The 21,972-nt window shown below is 44.1% G+C and overlaps 1 protein-coding gene across 1 annotated transcript in view; it reads left to right on the top strand.

Moving 5' to 3' along the window:
* Positions 1-21,129, top strand: part of Wwox (WW domain containing oxidoreductase) — a 1,076,697-nt gene extending 1,055,568 nt beyond the window's left edge. Inside the window, exon 9 of the mRNA XM_008826895.2 lies at positions 19,994-21,129. Coding sequence (XP_008825117.1) covers positions 19,994-20,182 — 189 coding nt within the window. The 3' untranslated portion in view covers positions 20,183-21,129. The remainder of the gene's footprint in view (positions 1-19,993) is intronic.
* Positions 21,130-21,972: the final 843 nt, after the last annotated feature.

Raw genomic sequence — 21,972 nt, 5'->3', positions numbered from 1 at the left:
GATATAGTTTCCAAGTTGCCCTAACACCTGCTTTTTGTTTTTCTGGGCATTTTAAAAAAATTTCTAAGTAGCTATATTGCACAAAGAAAGCATTCTTTTCTGCCTAATAAAAGCCTCACTTTTTCTTTTAAATAGTCAGGGGCCTTCAGGGCGCGCACTTCTTCCTCCATTGCTGAGGATCACTACAGACATCATCTAGGGGAAAGCTCCTCTCAAATCCTATTTGGGCTGAGCAGCAAAGTTTTCAACCTACAAAATCACCAAGCAGGCCAGGACAAAGAATAAATATCACCCACCCACCACCTGGCAGAGCTGGAATCAGCCCCAAGTAATGGGGCCGTGAGGAGCCTGGGGGACAATGTAGCAGAATTCACTGAATAGGTGTCTGTTTGAAAATGTATAATCTTGAGGATATGTGCTTATAAGCCGGCTCTTCACTGGAGAAGTGCTTAGGGTGCAGTAGGCAGTCTCAACAAAATTAGTGGAAAAACAGGGAGTTTAAGGGAGTAAGAGATCAGATTTTCTGGGCTCACCATACGTCAGGTGATTTAAGCTAAAAATGGCTTTAAATACCCCAAAGGCTTGAAATGCCTTATATAAACTGACCAGGAATCCAGGGCATTCACACTACAGACAATTTTCCTCTCATCCAGATAAGGGATGGAAATTAGTCACAGGGTATTTCCAGATAATGTAGTTAACACCTCCTGCAGTATTAGGTGGGCGGGAAGCTATGCTCCCAGGACCAAAACTGATCCTGCCAGCTCTCACAGGGAATGTGTCTATTTTTAAAGTCCGAGTGACCACTAGTGAGTCATTTCCAAGGTGTGCCTCCTCCCTTTTGATGCAAAATGGGGCGAGCAGTGCCCTCAAACTGCTGTCCAGTTATTTGTTCTGTTCCTCATTCATTCATTCATTCGTTCATTCATTCATTCTCTCACTCATCCGATCATTAATTCATCCATCCGCCTATCCACTCATTCGATTCATCCATCCACCTACCCATTCAGTCATTCATGTATCCATCCACCTGTCCATTCATTCATGTGTCCATCCATCCACCCACCCATTTATTCATCCATCCAGCCATGTACCTGCTCATTCATTCACTCATCTCTGGGAGTTGTTGAACTCCCCAGAATGCCAGGCTCAGTACTGAATCCTGGAGAGATATGTCCGTTCATTCTCATTTTACTTTGGTTCCTTTATAAAATTAGTGTGTCTTCATTGTACAAGATGATGGGTTTCATTGTGACGTTTAACACTTCCTCTTCCCAAAAGTCTCTGTTCCACTTTCGTATCACAAATATAATTTTTACACTTGAAAAACATGCGGCATTTGTCTTCCTGAGTCTGGGTTATTTCACTTAACATCAGGTTCCCCAGTTCTATCCATTTTCCTGCACTTGATGTAATTTCATTCTTCTTTATGGCTGTATAAAACTCCACATGAAAGCCTTCAGCACCGAGGAGACCCCAATAGATGTGCGATGTCTCCCCAGTGCTGGAAGACTGCAGCCTTGACCTTGCTGTGTCCTTTCTTTATGTCTTACATGGAGATGAGGCTCAACAGAAAAGAGACAGACTGATGATACTTTTAATTCTATCTCTTCTGTGTAACATGGCCTTCAGAGTCAAGGGCATGAGCTCAAAAATCATCCTGCCACTTAGGAACTGTGAAGACTTCAGCAAGTGTCTCTATATTTCAGTTTTATGTAGCCTGGGAAGGAAACAACAAATCTGTTTCACAGTATTGATGAGACGGGACAGAGACAGACTGTACATAACTCCCCTAGCCTGGCATCTACCACACAGTCAGCCTTGTATAAGTGAAGTTTTATGTGAGTCACAACTTACAGAGAGCAACTGTATCAAAACCTCAGCAACTATAATTAGAGAAGGAAATAGTTTAAAATGTTTTATTGTTTATGTTTTTTCCTTAGATCTGAAAATGGCATTGCATCATTTACTCATCTGTCCCTCTAGAAATAATTGCTAAGCACCTACTGGGTGCCACACATTGGGCTGAGTGTTGGGTCATTTCTCAGTGAGATCATAGACAGCACACACTCAACTGTCTCAGACAGATGGGACATGGAGGTGAGGAGATGTTTGTACTGTAAATCTACAGAGCAGGTAACGACTGAAGTTCAGATGGATACAAGTTTGCTTGTTCTCTTTCATGTCTGTTGCCATGACAAAAAGAACATAGGGGAGAAGGGTTTATTTGGCTTAAAATTCCTGATATATGGTCCATTGTTACAAGGACGGTCAAGACATGGACTTCAAACATCACGTCCACAGTTGAGCAGAGAGAGAGAACAAACATGGATCCTTGCTTGCTTATCTCAGCTGGCTTTTTCTCCCCTTGCACTGTTCAGGAACCCCTGCCGAGGGACTGATGCCACCCATAATGGACTGGACTTTCCTCCATCAATTAACAATCAAGACAGTCCCTCACAGACATGCCCATAGGCCAATCTGTCTGATCTAGACAATTCCTCAATTAAGACTCTCTTCCCAAATAATTCTAGGGTGAGTCAAGTTGACAGTTAATTACTAACTCTCATGATTGTTTAACAAGTTGGCTGCCCTGCGGGAGATGCCCTCTGGGATGTCACAGAAGGTCAGAGTTCAGTTCCTTCTGGCCCCATCTTCCCACTCCCCCTCCCGCAACCTCCTTCGCATGCCAAGCTTCCACTGTGTGAAATGACTCATTTCTGTCCCTTCCTCTTCCAGAGGCCCCATTCTGCTGAGTCAGGTATTGCCACTTCCCCATCTCCCAAAGTTTTTGATGTTTCTTGATCACCAAGGTAAACATTTCTTCTCGTGCATTTTTTGTCTCCTATTCCACGTTCCAATGTGTTATGAATGACAGTTAAGAAGGGAAAGAAAATTTTCCCTTTTCCTTTTCCGTATTATTAGTTTTTATTCTTTGTGTCTGCATGTGCATATGTATGTGTGTGCTTGTTGAAGGCCAGAGATCAACGCTGGGTGTTATCCCTCAGGAGATAACCACCTTTTTTTTTGAGACAGGGTCTCTCACTTGGGTTTAGAGCTCACAGATTAAGCTAGGCTGACTGGCCAGGAAGCCCCAAAGAGTTGCCTTCTCTGCCTCCCCTGCACTAGGGTTAGAACTGCATCCTACGATTGAGGACTCTTAATGCTGGTGCTGGAGAGTGAAATCAGGACCTCATGCATGCTGTGTAAGTACATCACCATCTGAGCTATCTGCTGGCCTTGGTTTGCCTCCCATGTGAGAAAGACTCCAGGGGTAAAGATACTTATGTTTAAAATGTTTTTGAAAGTGGGGACTATAATGTCACCAAGTTCTAGGACAGCCTCTTCTTCTCTGCAGGAGTCTATTTACATCTTCATTTGAGGAAGTAACAAAACCAAAGGCTGCTTGGAAGTGTGGCACCTTAGATGAAAGTACAGAGTGCAATGTGAATCAACACCTTGCCCTTCTCTGTGTCCCTGTCTCTGGGGAGCAACCTGACCTAAGGACCTTTGGCATAAGGACATGTGCTCTGTGTATTTGGAAGTTTCTGGATTCCCAAAGGGATCTGCTCAGTTGGTGTGGTGGTTTGAATGAAAATGTCTCCCATAGGTTCCAAGTATTTGGACATTTTTGTCCCAGGTGGGTGGCACAGTTTGGGGGAGGTCTTAGAAGGCGTGGCCATGCTGGAGGAAGTGTGTCACTACGGGCGGCTAAGAGAGTTCTTAAGCCTTGCCAGATCTCCAGTCACTCTCCTGCTTCTTGTGCCTGCTTGAAGATGGAAAGCCTGGCTTCCACTCCTCTGCCAGCTACCTCTGCAGCCGTGCCTCCCAGCCACGATGGACTCTTGCCCCTTGGATCCGCAAGCTCAAATAAACTCTTCCTTCTATAAGTTGCTTTGGTCAGTGTTTTTATCACAGCAACAGAAAAGTAACTAATACAGTTGGATTGTGATGTTGGGCAAAAAAGTGAGTTCTGAGCCTGTGAGGACCCATTTCCATGATCACTTCTAAAATAACTCATAGTCCCAGGATTTCCCATCCCAACATTGGCCCTAATCTCTCTCGTTGCTGATGTCCCAGTACCCAGGCTCCCTACCCCTCCCGCAGTTTCTTAACCTTCTCTGAAACCCTCCCTGTTTGCCCTGTAGGGTTCCAAACCCATCCCCTCAATGAGAGATTTTTGGAGGAGGGATAGACATAGTCAGTTGTTAGAATTTAATGGTTTCACTTCTAGTAGGGCCTGACTTACCCCAATGGCTTTATGACTTTGAGAGCCTGCCTGTTTGGTCATGACATTCCTTGTTATATTCCAGGTTATCACCAGTGTAGTGCAAGAGCTACCCCACACACTGCTTCCCAGAGCTGAGGGTGTTCTGCTCCATTCCAACTATGTTCAGTCAATTGCTTGAGACTGGTCAAGGCAAAAGTATTTACATCATAGAAACAGGCAGATGCTACAAATCAGTTTTTCTCGTTGCTCCTCTGAGTCATTTGCTAAACATTTGCCAACACACCATTGGCACTGAGCTTGTTTTTCATGGATGTGTTATTCAGTCAAAGCAAAGGGATTCATAACAAAGTAAGTCTTAATTTTCACAGCATCATTCATATTGGAGTCTTCCCTGTTGTAGATTAGGGGTACATGTGGTGTAACTCTGGGCTTCTTGATTAGTTAGCAAGACAGTTCTCAAACATCAGACAAAACATAGAGCTTGACAATCTATGTGTCCTTCCTACCTCACTATGGTGCAAACATGGACACCCAGGACAAGGGCCCCTCCCCATGGCAGAGTTGATGCATGGACATTGCTGGGGATACTGTGGTCTTTCCGAGGAGACCCTGGCTTTCCAGTTGGCAGGAAATTCGGTTTTTCAACATTTGGGGATGAAGAGCTAAAATCTGACTGCCAACTCACTAGGGTTGGTTGGTAGAGTGCTTGCCTAGCATGCAAAGTCATGAATTCAATCTCCAGCGGTACATAAACTGGGCATAGTAGAGCACACTGAGATCCTAGTACTCAGGAGGCAGAGGCATGAGGATCAAAAGTTCGAGGTTATCTTTGACTGCATAACCAGTTTGAGGCCAGCCTGGGCCACGTGAGACCCTTCCTCTGTCCTCCCAAACGAAAAGAACTAAACTCTGGAGCAGTTGTGGATTTGACATTAGAACAGTTTGAATCAATTGGTCGTTTACTAAAATACAGGGAGCAAGAATTACTTAAAAGACTAGCAAATATTAGCAACAAGAAAGGAAAGGAACCTCCCCTTCCTCACTTTCCTCTGCCACAGGAATTCCTCTGTCATAGAAAGTTCTCCATCCTCTGCGCACTAGTTTAGATAATCAACCAATGGAATCCATCCTCTTATTTCTTCATGGACAAGTGAAGCATTGTCCACCATGAGTGTCGCCATCACACCCAAGACTCCAGGATGCCCTTTGGATCTCTAACTAGAGACACTGATCCTACCACTGAGTGAGTGACAGGTGTCTCTGTGAGGGCCTCACTTCTGTGGCTCAAGATGTGCGTGCAGACAAGGGACAAGGGCAAAGGGGATCCAAGATGATCTTTTCCTTTTCCATCACTGTGTGACCTTGAGTAAGGTGCTTCACCTTCCCAGGCCACAAACTCACATCTGTCCAATAGAAATGCTGAAAGCGTGGTCATCCCTAAAGACACTTCCTGTGACTCTGGCTCCTTGGAAAGTGTTAGCTGCCTCTGTTTGAAGATCTGCCGTGAAGATGCTGGAGATCGTGACCTGAGGGTGTGATCCTTCTACTTCTGCTTTGTGATCTTACTCCTGAGAGCCACAATGCTGGTGTTAGGAGCTGGGATCTGGGGCCAAGGGATTGTTTAGGTTTTGACTGTCTGTCTCCTGCTCTTTTGACAAAGGACTTCACATCTTTGGGCTTCAGTGCCCAATCTCTGATAATCATCCTAGATGCAAAATTCCCAGAAAGGATTGAATCCCCTCCCCCAGGCTATTTTCCTTCAGGGAACATTAAAAACAAAAGAATGGAGCAGGGTGTGGCAGAGCGAACCAGCAATTCCAGCCCTCTAGGGGCTGAGGCAAGAGGATCTAAAGTTCAAAGCCATCTTGGCTACTTAGGAAACTCAAGGCTAGCCCAGGCTATGTTAGACCCTGTCTCAAAACAAAACCCCAAAATACACACATCTGTTATCCTAGGGCAAACCAGTAGCATTTAATCAGAGCTCAATAAGTAAAAATGGTTTGTTATTAATTTGCTTTATCTGCTTGAGTATTAATGTTTCTATTAACAAAATGGGATAACACCTCCACAGAGCTCTTGCAAGAATTCAGTATAAAATTCCAGAGTGCCAGGGAAAGCATCCAGCCTCTTGTCTAGGATTCATATATTAAAGGGACTTCCCTGTAAAGTCACTCGATTCCCAAAGTCAAGAACACTACTAGTGGAGGGCAGGTTTTCACCCTCTCCACACTCTGAGGACTTAGCCGTAGCAGGGTGTATTTGTGCGCCGTCCGTTTTACAAGCCAGGCATTTGTGAGAGGATGAATCCTATCAGGTGCAGCAGCCAGCGGGGGGAAAAGCCGAGTAAGGAGTTCCTTGGTATACCCCATTATCACAAGGTCAGCATTTCTTCAAACTGTGAGGGCAGGAGAGTTCCAAGCACAGTTGGCTCATCATAAGACTGCCCTGGTGGGTGCGCCAGGTGACTTGCACATGCTGAGCCATAAACCAGAGCCTTGCCAACCTGCAGGACCCCTTGCGGTTTGCCTGGGTCAGTGCAGAAATGATGCCTTTGGAGGTCGTTGAGTTGGAAGCAGGAAGTTCAGGACCTAGCAATCGAGTTGAGTATAGAGGAGGAGGGTCCCTGAAGCTCTGTAGAGAGGACACAGCCACCAGAGGGATCAGTGGGCCCAGGCCTGGTCAGGGACTATCTCAGCCCTTCATGGAGCCAGTGGTGCTAGCTTTTCCAATTTACTCATGGTCGCAGGAGGGCCTAAGTGTGTCCAACCTTTTACCCAGGAGCCACTCGATAGCAATGAATACAGCCCAACACATTTGTAGATGACACTGTCCTTTTGCAATGTCAAAAGGCTTGGCACTCTTTTTCAATCTAACAGATAAGGAGGGTAGAACTGGAAGGCACATTAACCAAGAACAAATGTTTAGGCCTCAGAGAACTGAGATGAATGAAGTATGGACCTTAGTTCCAATACTCCCCAGTCCCGTGGCCTTGAGTTTGTCTACATTAGACTCTGCCTCTTCCTTAATCACAACACTATCTGGTTAGGTGAGGCTTTTGTGAAAATCAGAAAGGATGCATTACAGATTCCTAGGAGCTTTCAGCCATCGCCTCCATCTCCGTGTTTGTGTTTATTGGTATTGATGAAAGCTGGGATTTCCCCACCCTTGGTAAAGCCTCACACTCTCTGTGGACAACATGTGGAAGATTCAGGATGTCTTCACAAGGATGATTCCAAGCTGAGCAAAGAGGTAGCGGGTAGCTCGGTGAGTGATGTCTGAAGGGGAGGAGCCAGGACCAGGTGCCAGGGTGAGTCTGTAAAGGGAGGGGCCACAAGGTAGATTTGCTGCCTGCGTCTCTCTCCTAGGGCTTGAAGGGAAAGATCCAAGTGCAGGTCAGCCAGGAAGGGAGTTTCTGACCAAGAGGTGATTTGAAGACTAGAATTCAGAAACACAGCTTGGTTGGCTTTCTGAGGGCTGAAGGGATGACTCAGTGGTTAAGAGCACTGGCTGCTATTGCAGAGGCCTTGGTTTGATTCCAAGCACCCACATGGCTAACAACTATCTATAACTCTAGCTCCAGGGGACCCAAAGCCCTCTCTGTCCTCCAAGGGTGTTGCAAGACATGGGTGCACTTACACCACACAGGCAATACACCTATACACATAAAAAATAAGAAATAAAATATTTTTTAGAATGGGCTTTCTGGGAAGTCCACCATTATGGTCAGGTTTGGGTTGGCATGAGATTCTTTTATCCTCTAAAACTTGAAGTTGGCCATAGCCAAATAGGAAACATGACCGGAGACCAGGCCTGGCCACAGGGTTTCCCATCCAGCTCCCTCAATCCCTGTGTGGTACAGATACCAGCAATATCATTTCCATTTCAAAGCCTTTAGCCAAGGAACCTGCTTCTCTGCACTTGGCTACCATGCTTTCTGCCCACCTCTTAACTGTGGAGAGTTCTGCGTTCAGATCATAGACACTCAAAGTATGAGGTGAACACTGGCTTTCATCGTTTTAGAATCCAAAGCCAAATTTAACAGCCTCCAGTGGGATGGCTATAATCCATGTGGTTGTGTTTCAAGGACATGGACATGTCATTACCACACCTATGACCTTCTGCTAGCTGGTTTCTGGGTTCTGAGTTGAGGGAACCCCAAGATCTTGCAGCAGTCTATTGGGGTTAGTATGGCAAAATTATTTTTCATGTTTTAAAACAAGTATTGAACTGGAAGAATAAGAGAGGCCGGATTAAGTGGCCATAAAAAATGTAAAAGCAGTGCTCACAGAACCTTCTGGAAGGAACACTAGAGCCAGGGGTTATGATTTTAAGGGAATTGGTCCACTTTCTAGGTGATGGACAGTAAGTCAGTTGGTGCCACTTCTTTACTTCAATCTCCTCTTCTGTAAAATAAAGCTAATGCTTCATGGGGATGGATATGCTTATTTTTCCCAAAACTTTACTATAAAAGTTTTCAAATAGAACATTTGTGAAATATTTCAGGGCTGGATAGAGGGCATAGTGGATAAAGCACTTGGCCTACAAAGAGGTAAAGATGGAGTTTAAATCCCTAGAACCCACATAAAAGTCATGCAGGTGTGGGGGCCCCCTATAATCCCAGCACTTGAGTAGCAGAGACACTAGCGGCTAGCCAGACAAGCTGAAATTGGTGAACTCTGGGTGCAGTGAGAGATGCTGCCTCAACAGGTAAAATGGAGGGCAACTGAGGAAGACCTAGAGTGCCAACTTCGGGCCTCCACACCAATATGTACATACCCCCCACATATGTCACTTCACACACATGCAAACACATCTATATACATGCATACACACCCCACATACACACGCAAAAATTAAGACTACTGTAGCTATCTACTGACACCTAATTTTAGGCTTTTACTGTACTCGAGTTTACCATGTGAACTCATTCATTCATTCGCTCATTCATTAATTCATTCACCACTCACCCATGCTTGTCTCTTTCTGGTCATCTTTGAACAGAGATATTTGGAGATGCAGAGGAGGTATGTAAAGGACTGGAGTGGGCGCGGTCTTAAGTTCTACAGCACTTAACAAATAATGGTGGTGGTTGTTCAAGCGTTGGTGTTCCAAGGACATGAACTTGGTCCTGTCCCTCTGTGTGATGTCTAGCAGTGGAGCTCACAGTCAGCGTGATAGCCAGAGCTGTTGAATGAGGTTGGATGGTTGGATGAATGCTGCTTGGATTTCTAGCCTAGAAGGCAGAGCTGTTCCCCACATTCTTAAGTCCCTTAAGTGAAGCAAAGGCAAGATCTTTGGTCCACATGTTCCCTTCTTTACACTCACAGTAAACAGAACTGTAGCTACTTTGACTTTGTGTTTGCTCTCTATCCCAGGAGATGACAGATGCCATCACAAGATCCCATGGAGGGGGGTGTTGTTATACCCTTCATAGATGAAAAGGTTGAGGTCCAGGGGCTTGTCACACCAATGCCAGGTGACAGCAGTGGGATTTCACTTGGAATATTTCTGACTTTAGTTCCATACTGCCACCGACTCTGTAAAGAACATCAGATCTTTTCTCCTCCTCGAGTCCCTTCCAGAACAGAAGAACTGGTATTGACCATTCCCGCTCAGTAGAGGTTAGAAAGGGCCTCTCCATGCCCAAGGGGAGCGCTCAGAGGGCTGGTTTAATGGAAAGCTACAGGCAGCAAAGGCTGTCTCCGTGCTTGCTCTGTGGGAAAGAAGGGAGAGTTGACTTGCATTTGTATACCATGCCTGAGCTGGCTCTGTTTTCTGAAGACCTAACTTTACAGCATTCTTCAAGGCCTACAGTGTTCCTGGGACCATCAAACTAAGTTTGAAAACTTCACTAAAAGAAGTCTCGGAGGAAACTGTCAATTAATGCATTTATACTGTAGCATCATACTTGTGTACAACATCTTCAAACACTAATGCTATTTTCTAACCGTTAAAGAAGTGAGCAGGCTGCTTGGTTTCCATAGATACCTGAAGTAATAGCCTCCTCCCTCTCGTTAAAGTATAAGAGCCGCACAGATTCTTTTTCCTTTTCTTTCCCCATTGTCTTTCTTAACTTTCCCCCTCCATCTCCATTTGTAAAAACAAAAGATAACCAAATTGAAACCTGACAATGTCATTTGTCTGAGGCAGACAGTTTGATTTATAAGCTCAGAGAATTTCATTTTTGCTCATCTCTTTATTTCACGACTTTCACCAAGAGCATTGGTACTTTCAGGAGTCAGATTAGAGAATTTCCCCTGCTCCATCCAGCACACACACATACTCAGAAGGGGACTCCAGTGTTATGTTGAAGAGCGATTGAGTGTTGGTAATGTGTGGAGGAGCAGAGGTTGACAGACTTGCCTGTAGGTCAAATGTGGCCAGCTACTTGTGTTTACAAATAAAGTTTTATTGAAACACAGTCACGTTCATTTCTGGGCATATTGTGGGTGAATTCCTTTCCAACCATGACAGCTGAGTCATGACAACACGAACTGTAGGAACCACAGAGCTTAAATTGTTTAATTCATGGCCTTTTGCAGTATAAATCCATAAGTCTTCTATATACAGGGGGAATAAAATCAGTGTTTTGGTGTGATTTAATCATTTTTTCCTTTTAGACAAGTGCCTAGTATTAAAGTAATTCAGATTCTATATTTTTGAAATGGGAGTGACAGGACCCTTTTATAGGATGATTGGACTGTGCTTGGCACACAAGGACTTATTCTCATTTGATTATTTTACTAAACAAATCAAAGAAACCCACCTATGATTCTAGAATTTTTTCCTAACACCCAAGAATAGTGTGTGAAAACCCAAGACAGAGAGCTCAGCTGTTGATTTTGGGCCCAACATGCGCCCAACAGTTCCTTCTCATGAGAAGCCTGAGTGAGGACATTCACGGTGGGGAAAGCAAACAAAAGGCGCCACACGTCTAGGAAGAAATCTTTAATTTCTATTCAGGTTTAAAGAGTTTGAGAGAGTTTCCCCCCTTTCCCTTTAACAAACCAGTTCAAGTACATGCCTTCAGATTATAAAAGTACCTGAAATTGCCTAAACAGCAGCATGCATAGCTTGTTAGTATTTACATATATTTACATAGGGAAGCAAGAGAAAGATCTACAGTTATTTACAGTCTACATAGAAGAGAAAGCCAGCCTAATTGTATTTCCTAAAATACAGTAGATGGGTAGTTAGCACATGCATATTTAGATAATATTTGCATGATAGAATGCAATTTTAAAAAAGATATACCTTGGTACCGTCCTAGGCTAAGGTGTTGCATAATCAAGGTAGTTTTATTTGTTTGGTTTCCTGTTTGTTTCCATCAAGTGCTTTAAAATGCTCACTAACACCGAGGCAGAATTATTTACCCTGGCAATTAAAGCAACACACCGTCATTTCCCACTAGCTAGCAACAAGCTGCTGGTGAGGGAAATCTCTATTGTCTCTCATTACCCCCTCGACTACTGTGAAGAGATCTCTCTGTGTGAAGGCAGTGCCTGAGCGGTCACCTTTAATTATGGAAGTAATATAAATGAGACACTCGCCACAGTATGTTCTGAATGAAATATTAACAAGGCCGGTGTCTTTGAGCCTGAGGAATGATCTGTTCCAATGAGTTCTCAAAGACAACACACACAGTTAAATGAGAACGCGCCCTGTTTGATGTGGTGGGACTGGTCAGGGGGGCCTACCAATGAGAACTGAATTATGACAAGGTGCATCCTTTTCATTTACTTCGGGACGGCCATATCAGAGACCCTGTGTTTCAAACCTACCCCCACCACACACAATGGCTTTAGTTCTATGTTCTAGAAAGTACGTGACATAGGTTTGCAGAAACCATCAACTTTACAAACTTGATCAGCTTGTTTGAAGTGTGCCTGGAAATCTTGTCTGCTCCCTGAAGTAGTCAGCTCTTGGATTTCTTAAAGAGCTAATAGGACAAGTAGACTGACTGGAGCTCTTCTGTGCAGAAGAGAAAGGGAAAACTGTGTTTCCCCCGTACTCCAACGACATCCTTTTCAACATTATATCAGAACCCAACCCATTATTTCTGCCTGGCAATCATTTCCAAAATTTATTTCAGTATACGCGGTAAATACAGAGGCATACATGTATATATAAGTATATATAACTAGCTACAACAGAGGTTAGAGAAGTTGAGTAAAATGTAGTGTTTCAAATCAACAGCAGTTAAATATCTTCTTTTATCTCTTACAAGCACTCAGTAGTTTTTTAGTATTGTCATTGAAGTGGCCCAGTTGGAAAATTAACAGTGGAAGGCCAAGTGGAAGGATGGCGTTATCAGTGAGGTGCTTATTTAGGTGATTCTTCTGTTTGACCACAAGAAAGTAACTCGTGAAAGAATGGGTACCCCAATACAAACTTCCGTCTCGCAAGAGAAATCTCCATCTGCAAAGGAACTACACTCTGAGCAGTGTTGAACAGTGTGCGTTCGCTCAGGCAACGTCAACAGGGAACACCCAGGGACTTCCGTGATGACTATGTAAGACCTATTCCTCAATACCTTCCCTTATGTCTGATGGGAATTCCTCCACTCCAATCAGTTCTAGAACAGTGTTGGCAGGCACTAATGGAATGTGGAAAGAGCATGCTTAAGGTCAACCACAGAGGTTATGCTCGCTCCAGCCATTCCTTTTCCCTCCCCTGGTTGGAAGTACCCTCCACCTCCCTCCCCTCAATGCCTATCTAGGGTCTCACAATAATAGCAGACCTCAAAAGATGAAGCATTCTAAATATTATACCCACAGTTGTTTAAGACTACACATACATCTGTCGTGGAATCCTTGGCACATCTATGGAAAAAATGTTAGACATAAGGAAAATGTGAAAAGAATCAATCTCTCAATAAAGGTTTAGAATAATCCCTCGATGTGCAAACAGATCTCTGTCTGCTGACCGAGGTCCCTCTGTCCTTCAACCCTGTTGATTGGTTCCCCTGGCCTGGCATCCTCTAAATAAACATGGCTCTGGACTCTTTGGGATGGTTGGGATGGGCTATATATTCCTTCCTAGATTTAAGGCTAGGATTACGAACTCTGTTCTTCTGCCTTAAAAGAATTCTTTTTAGCTTCCCATCCAGAACTTGGTTCTTGGGACTTTTTCTTTACAAATGTTTCTCAGAAGAAGAACAATACTCATTGGTCTTTCCAATTAATTCCATCTTTGTCTTCAAACCAGCCTCCTAAACTCTTTGGTGATCTTGCTAGGTTAGAGATCCTACTTAGGTTTGGTGGTACCTCATTTGGGATGCCTTCAGCGCAAACAAGGAAGGCCCCAGGTCAGCTCGGTGATTGTCCGAGCACATGGCTGTTATTTGATAAATGTCATTCTTCTTCATTTCACTCAAGAGGAGCTCTACAGTTTAAGGGTTGTGGCCTGTGCTTGGCCCAATTGCATTTCCAGTGATGGACTGCCTCTCTCTCACAGCACTGGCATCAAGTCTGCACTCTGGTGTGTCCCTATACCTTCAAGACAGAGTCAACAGAAAAAGCACCTGAGGTTTCCACATGTATGAGCCTGTGTTTAGCAAGAAACTTGTGGTAACAGATAAATCCTGTCAAGTAACAGGTAAAAACTGTCAAGGGTCAAGGCCACTATGTTAGGTGAGCATATTCCCTCCTGGAGGATAAAGGGGCTGTGTGTGATCTATATGGCTTCTCGAGAACATTCTCTCACTCTGGTAGGCCCTGTAAATAAATATCTACTCTCCAGAGCTCCTTCATTTGTGTGTGTGTGTGTGTGTGTATGTGAGAGAGAGAGAGCTTGAATAGAGTTGTCACATGAACATGGGTAGGAGGTTATTTACTAGACAATGGGCAACTTATCAGTGGCTATGCAACTGAAGAATGTGACACCCCTTGCCCCAGCGTGTGTGAGAGAGAGAGAGAGAGAGAGAGAGAGAGAGAGAGAGAGAAATCACACTTATTGCCCTTTTGTAATAAAGGCTAAGAACTACCTGTGCATTAGCAAAATTCCCAAAGGCTATAAGGAAATTTATGTTTCAATACCTACAGGAAATATTTGTGTGTATCCAAGTCTGTACTGTTCAAGGCCTTTGTAGGAATCAGTTGTTAGGACTTTGTAGAAATTAATTTCCTAGGGATTTATTGGAGGTCATGAGGAAGAGGCTGGATCAGTTTGCTCTGTAAGCCTGATGGAGCTTGTCAGAGCACGTGCCTACACTTGTATGGGAGTTTGTAAGAGGAAGGAGGCTCTGGACACGGACTCTAGGATTCATTGTTACACCTCTCCAACCTAGTGCTTGTAAATTCTCTTACAGGAATGTTGTTGGGAGATGGAAGGGTAGAGGAGGCATGTAAGCAACCATCTATTACACTAGTTTTGATGTTCATACTTTGAAAAAGTCTGTTTTCAAAGGGTAGGTTCCGTAGCTTGGCAAATTTGGTGCCTGGAGGTGGCATTTTAAATGAGGCAGCCTTTTTATGAGGGTCATTCGCTGTTGAATCGACTTAAAGGGTGCTGAGTGTTCATTTTTTGTTAATCCAAATGGATATAATTTCAGTTTAGCTCACTGACTAAATCAACAATGGAAAAAAAAAATCTCCTTTGAACCTTTCTCAGGTGAACATATGGCAGCCTGAGCATTTAATTTAGGCCAAGTCAGGGCATTGTTCTGTGACCAGGCCTGGCCTGGGGAAGAAGAAGGTAAAATAACATAAGGTCCAAACAAACTGAAGGCACCTAAGGGGAAGTGGGCAGCGTGACCATATTTGTGTCACGTGTTTGGGAAGGAGGTGTCCTACTCCGGTTCATCTGGATCCTGAATCAATCTATGCTTATCCATGTGTTTCTGCACAAGTTGTGTTTGATCTCTAAATCCAAGTATGCTCTCTCTAAATGGGGATGCTACTGGTTTATCATGATTCATGGAGCAGCATGAGTTATAGAAGATGGTGCTTAGGAAGCTATCTTCAGGTGTGTTGACCACTTGGATAGTCACCATTGGCCCAAAAATCACTAGAGAACAGTGTGGATTGACAGAAAGGGTCCTTTCCAGCAGAGCTCCCTGTTCTCTCCTGATGCCTCCCGCCATCGTGGTGGAACCTGGCCTGTTTCTTGATGAGTGCTCATGCTCTGTGTTGTGTGATTCAGTTATACAAGGAGTAGTGGGAGGGGTGCTTCTTGACTGCAGTCACCCTGATCAAAGGGGTACGAGAGCCTCATTCCTGTACTAAATGGTTTTCTTTATGAACTGATGGAAATGTGGTCAATTTGTACACTGAAAAAATTTGGTCTTGGGTAGCTAGTAGAGGCATATCACCCCCCAGAGTTTTTGTCTTTCCAACCAGAGGTTAAACCATAATGGTTTATAGGAATGGCTAGGTCCCAAGCCCAAAGATAATCAGGGATGAACTCCAGAACCCAGTGTTGCCCATTTGCAGCACAGTTTTTTTTTTTTTTTTTTAATAAACTCTCTTCCAGGAGTGTTGCTAGGAGACGGGAGGGTGGAAACAGCCGTTTATCCCACACTTGGTGAAATGCTCATCCCCTGGACTCTACCGTGGCTCTACGATTGATTATTCCACACTGCATGGTCATGGGGCCACTGAGTGAGGTGGCTGGTTTTGCATGTGGAAGGTATTTGCTCAGCCTACTAGGCCACAGATGAGTAGCTACGAGAGGTTTGAGGGTGTGAAGATGCACCCGTCGGTCCTCTTTCAAGCCTTCTCACTGCACTTCACCTCTCTGTCCTGGTTAGCCAACTCCTTGCTCACTACCCACTGGTCTAAAGGGCTGACCTTCTTCCCTGCTCTTGGGACTCTAGGTCTAATCTAGCTTACATGGCATGTTCCCTTTCCTGACTCTACTTTTTTTTGCATACATTGATTAATTCAGCATTTGCTGTGCAATGTTCTGATATGGATATGTCAGTAATAAAGCAATCTTCAAAAGTCTACTGCTCTTGCAATTCGTTGAATATATGGATATGCCACGATACTGTGTCTATTTTAAAATCTATTGTTACATCTACTAGAAGACAAGAATCTATTCTTTCTTTAAAATAAGCATGCATATTAAAGTAGAGAAACCGGAAAACTAAACATTAATTATGTAATATGTTCTTATCAGAATGCAAGTATTCTATCACAGTGCTAACCAATGCGTTACAGATATCAACATGTGGAATTTTTTAAACCATGTGTAGTTTATCAGAGACCCCTGCACCTTTTTCTTTCAAGAAGTCAATATCCATTTGTATTCTGTGCTGACGGCTACAAATTCATGGCTAGCAGTTATCAAATAAATGTTGATGGAAGGCAGCTACTTAACATTTTCATCTCAATGAAGGGTCTTGGAAGGATGGCTCATTTAAAGCTCAGGGTCTCAGCTACCAACGGCAATACTTTTCTACATCCTAGCTTTCTAATGCTGAAGATGAAACTCTGAAAAGTGACTTCTGAAGAACAATTAACTTGTATTACGAAGATGTGCTTAGCTTCATTGCTAAATAAGCATCCTGGGTAATTTTATATGCAGAGTCAAGATTGATCTCACAGCTCCTCTGTCCACTCACAAACGTTTGACTAGATTAGAGATGCCATTCAGGCACAATTAACGATACTACTAGGCTTCCCAGAAATCCTCAGTCCTTTGTCATCAACGTCCTAACCCACCACCATTGCCATGGACTGAGTCGTTGCTCCCGCAGCTTCTTGTGATGAGCAACTTGCATACAGTCTGATAAATAGCTCTGAAAAAAAGCATTCATGAGAACCTACAGCTGCAGCCAATGTTCATATGTCAATGGGTTATTATTTTATCACAGTGGATCAGTAAGCAGTGTTGACAAATGGCAGGTTATACCTTCAAATGTTTTACACCAGAGTTGTTAACATTATTTCTTTTATGTGTCTCTTTCATCTTCTCTGAATTATGTACTGATGTCCCCCAAAGTGGCATGATTAAACTGTTCCTTAAAAAAACAACAACACCTTTATCATTTTAAAAATATTTCATCTTCTATCAGCAGCACAGACTTGTTTACTAATGAGATCTCACTAATGTGGCCCTGTCTTGTCTGAGGATATATAGACCGAAAAGCTGATGAGCTAAAAAAGGGAACGTGTTATTAAACTACGTCACATTTGAATGTAGAAAGATATCACTCAGGGGTTGCTATTGAAACGGCTGAAAAGAGGATCCTCCCAAAAGCCCAAGGGTAGTGGGCACAGGACCAACGAGATACTGTGGCTACTTAATTTTCCCTCATGGAAAGAAAGAAAGCAAGAGCCGTGGAGCCAGGCATGAATTAGATAGGGAAACATTGCCATAAAAAGACACCATTTGAGGTGGTGAAGGTGGTCTTTGTACCCCATGCTGAGTTCTTTTACAAAACTAGGGTCACTGGTGATGGAATTTAGATTTTATACCCCCGAAAATCTAATGGCAAGGACTCAAAGCCAGCTCGTGCCAAAACACCATGTCTTTCAGCATGGTGGCCAAATGTGGATTTCCTGAAAGGAGGCCAGCTGCAGTCACATGTAGTGTTCACAAAGGGAAGATGTGCATCCTCATACCAGCCCCCAATCAGCTCAGTTCTTGATCAGGATGACAGCAGAATTTCTTTGCAAAGATACCGTTACAGTGATGCAAGTCCACAGTGCCATACTGTGGTAGATGGTCAGAGGAGCCAGAAGCTACTGTGGATTTGGAGACTTGCTTTGGGCCTTCCCAAGTGGCTTCCGTTGGTCTTGTAACAGAATTGCCAGAGCTGTGAGAAGCCAGCCCATCAGATATTATAACCACTGTCTGATATTATAATCACTCTAGGCTTTGGGAAGGGAGGGCCTGACTTGGAGATGAGCTGACTGGATTTTCTCAGTCACCACTTGGGAGTCTATGGCAAGTCACCCGATCTCTGTTGGAGTTGGAAAACCAAGATAAGATAACCAGAAGTTCCTGCAAAGCTCTGTCTCTACCTGAATGCTGCAGAGAGATGAGGTCAAGATGCTGCTTGGCTTGAGCTATTTGTATGAGCAACCCGGTTTTCTCTTTCATCCTTAGAGGTACTTTTGCATCCCTTCTCCCTCAGAGGATGCAGAGGATGATAAACCCCTCACAGGTGTTTGGACAAACACACCAGGTGCTCAGCTAAGAGTTATTAGGAATAATGACTCAGTGAAAGGGAATCTGACAACCTTTTTTCCATTAGAATTGAGCCATGCCAGTCAACTGAGAAAAACGTAGCAGGATCCAAGGTATTAACTAATTTAGGGAATGGGCATGCTGAGGGATTTGGGGAAGCAGCAAACCACTTGCTATTTAATTAAGCTCAAATCACGTCTGATGTTCAAGTACTGAACCAGTAGCGCTTGTCCATAGGTCTCAAGCAGGCAGGTGTTATCAAATGTGGAGTCTCTGCCGCACATCCCTCGCTACCCCTCCCACAATCAGGCTACTTGGCCACATTTGACCAATGTAAACATGACCACAGACTCTGATATTAAAGCCAACATGAAGCAAAAGCCCAAGTTGGCTTTATAGCACTTTCCTAAAATTATAACACCTTGGGGTCCTGGTTCTCAGAGTGACCATGGCTCCAATGAGTCTAGCCATTTAGACGGATGCTATTCCAGGGACACTCTCATATGACACAATTTAAACCCTGTAAGGACAAAAAAAAATGGTAACTTGGGAGGGGACAGAAACCCATCTCCCCTACAAGCGAATATCCCTAATATTTACCTGAAGGCGACAGCTATGGTTCCCTTTTGGTCACTGTTTGCAACCCCACCCCCGCCAGCTGATAATTAGTTGATGCATCAAGGGCTGTGATACACATAAATAATCATAAGATGCCAGATAAACTGTACTGCTTTTAAATTAGAGCCATGCGCACCGTGCCTCCCTATGAACAGCAGCCTATTATTTTTAATTATGGCTTGCAAAGCAAAGTGATTTCTTGCCCTCTTTATAGCATTCCTGGCAATATCCTGTCAGTCAGGATGACATGGTACCCCATCAGTGCACACCCCTAGCCACAGCCCCAACTGTTACTCCAGAGGAGACCAGAAATGATATGTACTGTTCATAGCAACTTGGGTTTTGAAGTGGGCTGGAAAGACAGACACCCCTCTCCTACCCCTGTGTAAATCAGAACAAATAAGACATTTAGAAGGAAGGTTTTTGGGATGAATTAATAAATGCATCAATTTAGGATGTATGAAGCTATGTGCCTGAACATGCGCATGTTTTAAACATCTCAACAGCACTGCAAACCCATCATATCCTCTTAGCAGCATCGAGGACAGAGAAGAAAGGAAAGATCTGAAACCAGCCCCAGTTCCGTTGTCCACTAGATGGGCCATTATTAAGGGTGGTTGATTTCATTCAGACAAAAGGTTCTAGAAACTTCTTGGTGTCAAATTTCATCCCACACTGAGAAGTCAAGGGGTCAGATGGATGCTGGGAACAACAGCATCTCTTTCTTTTTTTGCTGTAAAGGCGCCTGGCAGGATATATTGAAATGTGTCTTTATTTCCCAAGTCTTTTCCTCTATGAGGTGTAAAAAGTCACACCAGCTTTACAAGCAGAGTTTCTAAGACGTATCGTACCTTTTGCAGTTCATGTGCTTGAAGTTCAGAGCCCTTTACCATGGTAGTGCCAGGTGGGGAGAGGCCCTCTAATTCCCAGATGGCCAGGATGGCATTGTCTTATATGCATTTTCTTAAAGTTCTTTCTTTCTTTCTTTCTTTCTTCTTTCATTTCCAGCAACAAGGAGCTGCCACCACTGTCTACTGTGCTGTTGCCCCAGAGCTGGAGGGTCTCGGAGGGATGTATTTCAACAACTGCTGCCGTTGTCTGCCGTCTCACGAAGCTCAGCGTGAAGAGACAGCCCAGGCCCTGTGGGTGCTCAGTGAGAGGCTCATTCAGGAGCGCCTGGGCAGCCCAACCAGCTAGTCCAAGCCCCACAAAGATGGGCACACCCCAACCCATGCTTTGACCTTCACCACTGCCAGCCCCATCATCCTGGGGTGTCCCTGTCCCTCCACGACATTAAAGGAATCGAAAGCAGTTGCAATCAGTTGAGTGTGCTGGGTACCAACAGTAAGCAGGGGATGGCAGAGGTCAAGGGTGTCCCTTTCTGGGGTTGGTTCAGTCATGGGTCCCTTTATTTTTATGGGGGTGGCCTGTTTGAAAGTGGAAAGCATGGTTGGCATGTAAGTTCCTCCTCTCACTGTAGAAACACAAGTGATCTTAGACTAGCCTAATGTCCTCTAATGACCCAGGCCCCACCACGGCCACCGTTGCCACCACAGGCTGGCTTTCTCCAAGCTAGGGAAGAAACCAAATGTTGGCTTTCTGTGCTGAATCAATCCTGGAGGACATCGTTTCAAGTCTGAACAGGTTTGGCAAGTTCTGGGAGAGAAACTCAGAACCCTGTCCAAACAGAGTCAAGATGCCATCAGAGATGCAGCAGAGCCAGTGGGCAGAGCTGGTGGGTCCAAAGAGCACCAGTTGCTGATTCCCTTGCCAAAGCTATGCAAGCAATTCTTTAGAAAGCATAACAAATAAAATTTTGCGAATCATTCCTTAGAGAACTAGATGGGTAAGAAACTAGATGAGGTGTCCTTCAGAGGCGTGAGACACTCTTGAGGTGGGAAATAGAAAGTAGTTCCCTCCATTCTTCATTCAGGCTGAGTGTCCCAGCCTCCCTGCCCTCCCAGTAGTTGGCTTCACCTTCTTCCTGCTCCTCCCATCCTATGCTTAATAAAAGAACATGCTCTACAGTGCTCATCCGAAGTTCGTATTGTTCGGTTTCAATGTTCATTTCAGTTACGTTTTTGTTTTTGTTTTTGTTTTTTTAGAAAAGAAATCTAGAGGAAAAATAAAGCGCTTCTCGTAGACGCCAGGAAAACACGATTGTTTCTTCTCTGAGTTCGTGTTGTTTTTTTGTGCTTTGTGGCTGTCTGTGGGCCAAGTTGTCTCACACGGTTAGCATGCCAGCATCGTATTTTCTGTGAGAGAAAGAAAGAGAAAGAAAAGTGACTCTTGAATAATTTTACCTTAGGATATTTTGTTATTACTTACAGAGAGTTATTTCAGTCCTCAACAGTTGGTTCCTCTCGGATTATCAATCACGCAGTGATTACAGAGGCTCTCCAGGTTCTGGACTGAGAGCAGGTGGAGACTGTTACTCACTGTTTCCATTTGTATGACGGTCCCCAGGCAAAGGGGTGGTGGTGGTAAGGATTGCTTTAAGTTAGCTACAAAGCTCCCAGGAACCAAGCCTTTCATGCATGCAGTGACCCATACAGGAAACATTCTGAATGGTACATTCTGGAAACCCAAAGTTTAAGGGAAGCAAGTAAAGACACGAAAAAACATGGGATCTTTTGCTCAAATACCAGTAAGGCGAAGGTGGGATGCATCTCATAGTGCCTTCTCCTGGGGTAGCAGCTTTAGGCCAGCTAGTACCATACCTCTGGCCTTCCTCCTCCAAGTCAGACAGCATTTCCCTTCGAGTCTCACAGCCTGGCTGCAGCCTCCCTCCCAACTGAGCTGACCCAACCAAGAGGAAAAGAAACTTTCCACTCAACTCACAGAACTACAAAAATTAATAAAGTTCTGTTGTTTTAAGTCAGTAAGTTTTGGGGTTCTTTGTTACACAGCCAGAGCTAATTGACACAGCTCTCATTTCATTGAATAATGGTTTTTTTTTTTTCCTTAGCCTGTGTTTTCTCTCATAA

This window comes from Nannospalax galili, unplaced genomic scaffold, assembly GCF_000622305.1.
Source record: "Nannospalax galili isolate Female #2095 unplaced genomic scaffold, S.galili_v1.0 scaffold770, whole genome shotgun sequence".
NCBI lineage: Eukaryota > Metazoa > Chordata > Mammalia > Rodentia > Spalacidae > Nannospalax > Nannospalax galili.
The sequence above is the reverse complement of the archived record's forward strand: the minus strand, read 5'-3'. Positions and strand labels throughout refer to the sequence as shown.